Below are 9,264 nucleotides of genomic sequence, written 5' to 3' on the forward strand. Positions count from 1 at the left end.
AATTAGAAAAAAATTAAACTTTAATGGTCCACTTATTATGAAAAATATGTTGGAAGGATCAAAAGAACTCTTTGTTTCTGCAAACAACAATATTAATATTATTTCAAAATTTCAATCAATATTTATTTATTTAAATAGTGGAAATGAAAAATTAATGGATGATTTAGGAATAATTTTAAATTTAACAAAAGACAAAGTAAAACAAAAAGGTTATGTTGGATATCTTTATCATAACTATCCAATGTTATTATTTACTAAGAGAAATATTAATTATTCTTCATTTACAAAAGAAAATTTTAAAGATGTGAAATTATTTTGTGAAAATTATTTTAAATTTAAAATTGACGAATTCGATGGTATTAATGATTGGTGGAAAACTTTGACCACTCCTGCAGAATACGATGAAGACAAAGATTTAGACGAACACTGTTTTTGTGGAAACCAATTAAATCTATCCAATAGAAGGACTTGTTGTAATTGTCTTGATGGTATTTGTGAAGGTTGTGTAATTACAAGATTTAATAATTGTATTTATTGTGAGCCAGAGTGTTTGGAAAAGGATCACTTTAATACTCAAGTAGATGAAGATGAAAATCAATAAATGGTATTTCAAATAAAGATTGACCTTGAATTATTTGCAACATTTCAAAAGCAATTCTTTTTTAACAAGAAATTGATTGTCTAGACACACTGAATAACAATGAAACTGTGTGTGACTTGTTGTTTACCACCATCACATTAAATTATACAGAATATCAATCATTCATATATTAATTCAGAAGTACAATTGTTGTCCGAATATTGATTATTCCGAAAATTGCTGAATATTTGGCTAAATAATAACAATAAAGAATAACATTATGATAGGTTGGCATAATAAATCACATTCGGCACTAGATTAAGCCAAAAAAAAAAACATCGGGAATATTCCTCAACAATCATAGAGTAAATTATTGCAACATATTCCGTGGTTTCCATTGTTATAAATGATGGAATGCTGATATTAACAAGAATAGTTTTGCTTACACCTTCCATTTCTGTTGGAATGGATGAAATGACAAAGTCTGAGAGATCGGTGAAATAAATCTTGTCCACTTGGACAGATAAAGAAGAAGTTTGTAAAACAACCGGATCAGCACTCACAGTTTGTTCCTTAACAACTGAATAAGCAAGTTGTTCAGTCACATTAACCAATTGATCGTAAATAATGAGTTGTTCAAGAGTTGATGTAATATTTTCAACAGTCTTTTGCAAATTCTCAACAATTGACAAGACAGTTTGACTTGTTTCAGTTGAAATTTGAAGATTACTCTTAAGTGCTTGGTCAATTACTTCATTCAAAATAGAAATTGACTTATCAATAACTACTGGAACAATAATTTCATCGCACTTAATCACAGAATAAACAGCATAAACAACCATTGATAAAGTTGACTCAATTGAGGTTTCCACTCTTGTAGTTTCCACAGCACTTGTAAGTGTACTAAGAAGTTGAGTTTGAATTTTAGTAATTGTTTCAGAATCTTGATGTTGAACTTGTGGTAAACTTTGCAACAATTGACTTGTTGAAACGATTGTATTAACAGTTTGTGAAATACTTTCAATTGGATTACCATCTTGAATGATGGCTAAAATGATTTCGGTTGTTTGATTGGACACCCGTTGCCAAATCTCTTCGACTGTGTTTACCACAACTGTTGTCACTGTAATATTTGTGAACATGATTCTTGATTCTCCAGATTGGGTATCAGTCAATTCAACGAACCATTTAACAGGTGCAGATTGTGGAGTATTTGAACAAGAGGATACCACAGCAGGGATTTTAACAGTATCCTCCTTTGAGACTGGTACTTGAATTTTGATTCCAGTGTCACTATCTACATATCCTTGGGTGATTTGGATAGTATTTCGTTCATTTTGACAATTTACACATAAAACTTTGAATTCTGTTTCCATGGAAACGCCATTAGAAGGTGTAATACTACATGGACATTTTTGTGGTTGAGTTCCTTTTGTAATTGTTGTTGAAATTTCGGTAGAAGCAATTTCAATACCATTAACAATATTAGATTCATTTGTTTGAACATACGAAACTTTCAATGCAATACTATTTTCAGTTCCTTCATCAAATTCCCTAGCATCAATAATAATAGCACTTTGTGTATTCTTACTCACAACTTGAACATAACTTGAAGTTGATAACATTGTGGTTGTCAAAAAAGAATCTCTTGATTCTATTCTTATAGTTTTACTCTCAGAAACAATGGAGTTGTCAATCTTCCATTCAGTTTTAATAGAAAGTGATGAATCTGATAAATCCTGTTTTGAGTGAGAGACTTCAATGGAAAACTTCTCATCACTTTTGACAACAGATTTAAAGTCTGGAGAAATGTCAATAATATTGAGAATCGGAGGAAAATGAACAAAATTCAAAGTAATAGAACATGAAACCTTTCTTTCTCCTTTTGTAATGCTTAGAGTAAAAGTTGGTTTCTGTAAAGTTGAAACGGAAAAGTCAGATTTGTCAACATTGAAGAGAGTTAAATGATTCTTGGAATGGAAAGACATTTTGTCAACAACACCATCTCCACAATAACCACCAGTTTCAGAATTGACACACGACCATTGCCATAATTCAGATTCGTCTGTGTTGTTTTCTGGATCTTGATAATTGACTTGAATTGTTGATGAATAATTACTCACTCTCTTCAATGAAAGATAAAGTGAAAGGTCAGGTTGTTCTGTGTAAATTATCACATAATCGCTCGATGATAAACTTGAATTTTGTGCAGCTGTAATTGAAATTTGGAAAACGAATTTCCACTTTCCCTTAATGAAACTGTCAATAATCAAATTATTGTAAGCGTCCCTCTTGAATGAAAGGGATGGACCCTCAATTTGTTCCCATTCAATATTAATTGTTTCATTCTTCAAATGGTCTGGAATTGTAGTTGTCTTTTTGATATGAACCGACTTTTCAGTTGACTTTTGTCTAATAATCTTACTACCTGAAATTACCACTGAAGGAACTTGATATTCAATAATTTGGAATGTGAAAATATTAATCGAACTGAATTCATTTGTTACTGTACTTCTCACAACTAGTGTCAACTTGTAAACTCCCAGTTTTAGTAATCCCTTATCAATCTTAATGGTTGCTTGCTTGTTGGATTTTAAGAAATTTTCAATAGTTGAATTGATAGAGTTTCCCTCAATCTTCCAAGTATACTCCAGTTCTTTCCTATCTCCAGAGAAAGAGTATGATCCACTAAATATTATATCTTCTGTTTCACTGTAAATTCTTTTTGATGACTTCACATCAGCAACTGGACTTTTGACAGTATTTGGAGGCATTAAATAAATAATAGTGTCATCTATGATGGTTCTTGTAGAAAAAGCTCCAAGTTTGTTCAATCTTCTTGTAAGTGTAGTAAATAGATTTCTGTTCACTCTAAACTGGTTTCCTATGACTGACGAAGAGTTTAGAGTAAAATCATAATCGAACTGAATCTTGAAATCACCGTTTGCCTTATTAATCCAGAAACATTTAAGTTCTGTGCCGAATAATGGTTGATCATCTATGTAAATAAGTTTTGAACATGGAACAGAGTTTGGTAAATAGGAAGGTGGAGCAAATAGCTTAAATATCACACCATCAAAGTAATCCGTAACCTGAGAATAAATTTCATTGACATAGGTTGAGTTGAATGATTCAAAATAAGTAAAACAATCGCTTCCAAAGTAACCAGTCTGACACGAGTTGCATGAGCTACCATTCCAATAACCATTCTTGGAATCTGAAAAACAAATACATTGTCCATTGGATCCACATTGACCATGTCCATTACAAGTTGATTGACTATTACAATAGACATTACATTGTGATCCATAACTATTGGATTTACAAGTTTCACAAATCAATCCAGTAAAGTTTCCAATACAATCACAGCTATTATCAGTTCCACAAGAGCCACCATTCAAGCAAGTTGAACCAGTACATGTTTTAACATTACAATTTGGACCAGCATATGCAGGATGACAAATGTTACAATCAGATCCAGAATAGAAACCATTAGCACTATCTCTAAAACATGAGCAAGTGTTAATTCCAACACAGTTACCATGTCCTGAGCAAACATTTGAGTTATTCTTGGCAATAGAGTTGCAATTAAACATTTCACACTTATCTCCGTAATATCCCGCAACACAGGAACATCCTCTTGTTGAGCAGTTACCATGCTTTGAGCAAACTCTATAATCATTGCTTGAATAAAAATCTTCAACATTATTGTATACTCCTTTGCAAAGTAAGTTTTCACATTCATCACCAGTAATCTTTATACTGACACCGTTTGATGAAAAACATTGACAGGTGTCAATATCAGTACAAACACCTCTTCCTGAACAAACACTTGGATCGAGTGAAGTTTTACCAAAACAAGTTTTAACCTGACAATCTTTATCTCCATATCCATAAGAGCATTGACAATGACCATCTTCAAAACATTTGCCCTTTCCACTGCAAACAGTTGGATCATCTTGTCTCTTTCCATTACAACTTGTTATATTACATTTAGATCCAAAAAATCCAATTAAGCATTTACATAAATCATTTCCTATACATTCACCTTTTCCAGAACAAACAACTGTATCTTCAAGACTTGAAATGCCAAAGCATTCAAAAGTTTGGACTGTAACAGCCGCATTCAATGAACAGTCTGCTCCAAAGTATCCAGCTGTACAATTACACTTATTTAATGAAAGACAATCACCATGTCCACTACAGACCTGTGATGAATTATATTCAACTCCTGAACATGTGTGGAATTCACATTCCATTCCAAAATATCCGACATTACATGCACATTGATCCACTTGAGAGCAATTACCACGGTTTAAACAAGCACCATTTAGACCTTTTCCAAAACAAATTGGTGATGAACAATCTACACCTGCCCAATTTTGATTGCACGTACAATTATTTGGAGAGTTACATTGACCATGTGAGGAACAAACCAGTGATGAGTTTGAAAGAATATTGAAACATTTTGGGAGAGCACACCAATCTCCTCCGTACATAGTGTTGCATTGACAAATACCACCCACACAAGTGCCATTAGATGAACATACTGATGGGTCATCCTTTGAAATGCCATTACATTTGAGTAGTTGACATTGGTTTCCTTCGAAATTAGGAGAACAGGAACATGTATCAACACCAGAACATGTTCCATGTCCAGAACAAACTGATGTTTCGTTTGACAATTTTCCAAAGCAATATGGGTATTGACATTGTGGACCTCCATAGTCTGAGTTACATTGACATGAATCCAATCCAACACATGAACCATGGGAATTGCAAATAGATGAGTCGTTTTGTAAAGTCCCATAACATGTTGTAATTGAACAATTAGATCCATAATAATTTGAAGAACATGAACACGAATTATAATCCATACAAATACCATGCCCTGAACAAACACTGGAATTGGTTTTTGCTACAAAGTAACAATCAAAATCTTCACAATTAGATCCATAATAATTTGAAAAACATGAACATGAATTAAATGTTGAACATGTACCATATCCTGAACAAACCTGACTTGAATTAGAAAAGACTCCATTACATGTTGTAATTGAACAATTAGATCCATAGTAATTTGAAGAACATGAACACGAATTATAATCCATGCAAATACCATGTCCTGAACAAACACTGGAATTGGTTTTTGCTACAAAGTAACAATCAAAATATTCACAATTAGATCCATAATAATTTGAAAAACATGAACATGAATTAAATGTTGAACATGTACCATATCCTGAACAAACCTGACTTGAATTAGAAAAGATTCCATTACATGTTGTGACTGAGCAATTGGCACCATAATAATTTGATGAGCAGCTACAGGAATTATATGCTGTACAAGTGCCTTGATTAGAACAACCAGTGGTAATAGAGTTTGAATATCCATTACATGTCCAAGAAGAACAATTTGAATTGAAATAACCAGTTGAACAGAGATTACAATAACCTCCAGCATAATTCACATCACATGCAAGGTAAATTTTTCTGAGTTCATCGATTTCTGCAATTACCATCAAATTGCTATCGCTGGCAAAAGCTAAGCCTACAAGTGTATTGAACTTGGTATTGGCCAGAGTTTCTCCATCATTAAATGTGCCAGCACTATTGCCAGCATATGACGATATTGTGCCCGTGTTAGCATTGGCAGCAGAGGGTGTGAAAAGTTTAAGCGCACCACTGTCAGTGTAGTATACATTACCGTTGTCGTTTACAAAAAAGTCTTTGATTGATACAGAAGAGGTCTTAATTAAGTTAGTTTAAACATTTGACCCAAAACTTACAGTACAAATTGTTGTAACTGTTGAAGCTGTGAAAACTTTTAGATAAAAAGTTGAACCGATTTGTTGAAAGTAATATATCTTTCCGTCAGAAGGTCTTATATTAAAAGAAACTAAAAGAATTAAAAGAAAATGTCCGATAACTTACATAGTGATGCAATATTTGCTGATGAAGATGCACCATCAGAAGTGGAAGCACCCCCTCCCAAAACAACTTCAATCTTGCCAGTTAAAGAGTTGATTTTGTAAATGTAACTGTCTAATGCAAAATAGACCTCACCATTGTAATATTTTACATATTTGACAGACTAGAATAAATTGGATATTCATTTAATATTCATTCATTTCAATATTATAAAAATACTTACAATAATAGTACAAGCAGTTGGAGTGTTTCCATTAGCACATACTGGTCCAGCTGATACACCAGCTACAACCGTTACTAAACCAGTGCTTTTAGAAAGTAATTTGATATATATTCCAGTAGAATAAGAATCGACTGTTATATGAAAAATGTAACCTCTAAAATTCCATAATATAAAACTTACTCAAATAGATATCTCCAGTTGGAGTGCATGTCATAGATATAATGTTAGAATATCTAGCAGTCACATATGAACCTCCAATATTGTCAGATCCACTTGGGGCTTTGTTATTATAAGGAAGATAAAAAAATCCTGCGTAATGCTTAATTGTTGAACTTGTTAAATTGTAAAACTTAATACTGGTTGAGTCAGCCATATAAAATCCATCGCTGTATAAAGCAATTGCACTTGGAGCCAATTTAAGAGTTTTGGCATTTCCTTCATTCAACACGTTTCTGTAGTGCAAAAAAGAAGACAAAGTAGTTCCAACAAGTTTTCTAATGTTGTAAGAATTTTCAGCAAAGTAAAGATCACCATTTGTTGGATCAATAGTTAAGTATTCAATGAAACCAATTATTGAAGATGGTGTAATAGTTCCATCTGCTGACTCACCTCTATATCCATTACCCAAAACTTGTTGCACAATTCCATCGGTTGTTAGTTTTCTAATGCTATAATCATATGCATTCCAATAAAGCTCATTATTGTAGCAGTCCATCTTGGTAGGATAGTTAGTTGTATCCATTAGATACGAGGTTCCAGAAATACCTGTACTTTTTGAAGCACCATTTCCAACAACTGTTGTGACATTAATAGTTCCTCCACTTTCAGTCAATTTTTGAATATAGTTTTTACTGGCAGATACATAAACATAAAGACCTCCATTACAATATTTGATTTGCATTGCAAAACCTATTAAACCAGTTTTGTAAACACTAGCTGCATTGGTTGTTCCATCAATTTTTCTAATCAGCCGATTGTCTTTTCCAATAGTCAAGGAACCTCAAACAATTAATACTTACTATAATCTGCATAATAAATGTTATCTGAAGGATCTACAGTTATTGAGGAAGAAGAACCGGTTTGAACCAAGAGAGGATTTGAAACAGTATTGTCAGAGTTTCCAATTCCAGCACCAAAAATTACCGAAACTTGACCAGTGGATGAATCTAATTTTCTAATTCTAACTGTTCCATCAATCCAAATTAAGTCTGTTTTCCATCTTATTAAGCTTTTTGGTGTACTCATTTGAGTCGTTGTGGGATCAGTTGTGTATGTTGATCCATATGTACCACTTCCAACCTTTACATAAAATTAACCAATAAAAACTTCTAGAAAACCTACAACAGTTGAAATAATACCTGATGAAAGAGTAATCTTTCTAATTGTTGCTGACTCGGTCGTGTACAATACTCCGGCCGTAGCATCTAAATAAATATATCCAGGAGAAACTTGATTACTTGAGATTGGTACATTGTTCAAAGCACTAGACATTCCTCCAATTACCATGGATTTGTAGGTTCCTGTGCACGCCACATTATTATTGCTAATATTCAAAATAATTATCAAAAAACAAAGTAATAAGGCTATGACCTCATTCTTTGATGTTGTTGAATAGAAGCACCACATGTTATTTTTTTGTTAGAGAGGAAACTCGTACGGTATAAATACTCCTATTTCTTCACAATCCGTTAACCAGGCTTCACCAACATCTTCATTTTGCGCCTCGTCAAAAAGATGCAACATCCAAACTCGGCAGTATTACAAGCTGAGCAGAGTACTCTGCCCGGAACACTGTTACAAATAAAGAAGTAACCGTAAATTTAGAGGAGATACTAATTGACGGGTCAAACGGGACAAGGCAGCATTAAGATACGGAGCAAGAAAAGTGTTTCAACGAGAATTTTCCTCGCTGTAAGTCAGTCACTTTTATTAAGGATAATACGGCAACAAAGAGCCAAACCAAATACAACATTCTAAACAATCTTTTATATTTGATATCACACTTATCACTTTGTAAAATTATGCTTCCATCTCAAAGGATAGCAGAGTGTTATACTTGGTAGTGTCCCTACTCATGTTAATCAATGTTGTGAATGTTATTTACACTACTCTATTAAGGATTCTTGTAATATTCTCGAACAGGTTAATTTGCTGTTCAAATCATTGATAAGAGAAAGTTCTCCTATTCCGCAAGTTTATTTGGCCCCAAAGTAGATTTTCATCAAAATCTTCAAAATCGGCACATCTACTTGGTCATCACAAAAACCATCTCCAATTAATTGGAGATTGTTCACTGATCAATAGTGTGTGGGGTTGAATTTTGGAAACTTTCTTCGGGTAATTCAGCAAGGCATCTTCATCATTACTTTCTTCAATAACTATATCATTGTGGAGGTTTCACACTGGCCAGGGCACTAGGAAGATTGTCATAATTATGTGGGGGTGGGTGGGTCGTGAAAAAAGGATGTCCATAATTACGTGGTCCAGAGTGGGTCAGAAAGTAGAGCAGAGCAAAAACAAAAATTGGCAA

At 33.3% G+C, this 9,264-nt stretch overlaps 1 protein-coding gene across 1 annotated transcript in view; it reads right to left on the reverse strand.

Moving 5' to 3' along the window:
- The window catches only part of NAEGRDRAFT_66088 (uncharacterized protein), a gene marked incomplete at both ends in the record, with an annotated part of 10,191 nt that extends 1,831 nt beyond the window's left edge, over positions 1–8,360 (reverse strand). Inside the window, 8 exons of the mRNA XM_002678544.1 lie at positions 1,029–5,598; positions 5,833–6,330; positions 6,370–6,404; positions 6,515–6,674; positions 6,735–6,865; positions 6,915–7,712; positions 7,754–8,033; positions 8,076–8,360. Of these exons, the coding sequence (XP_002678590.1) occupies positions 1,029–5,598; positions 5,833–6,330; positions 6,370–6,404; positions 6,515–6,674; positions 6,735–6,865; positions 6,915–7,712; positions 7,754–8,033; positions 8,076–8,360 (6,757 nt within the window). The remainder of the gene's footprint in view (positions 1–1,028; positions 5,599–5,832; positions 6,331–6,369; positions 6,405–6,514; positions 6,675–6,734; positions 6,866–6,914; positions 7,713–7,753; positions 8,034–8,075) is intronic.
- Positions 8,361–9,264: the final 904 nt, after the last annotated feature.

Source organism: Naegleria gruberi (genome assembly GCF_000004985.1).
Source record: "Naegleria gruberi genomic scaffold NAEGRscaffold_17, whole genome shotgun sequence".
Classification (NCBI taxonomy): domain Eukaryota; phylum Heterolobosea; class Eutetramitea; order Acrasida; family Naegleriidae; genus Naegleria; species Naegleria gruberi.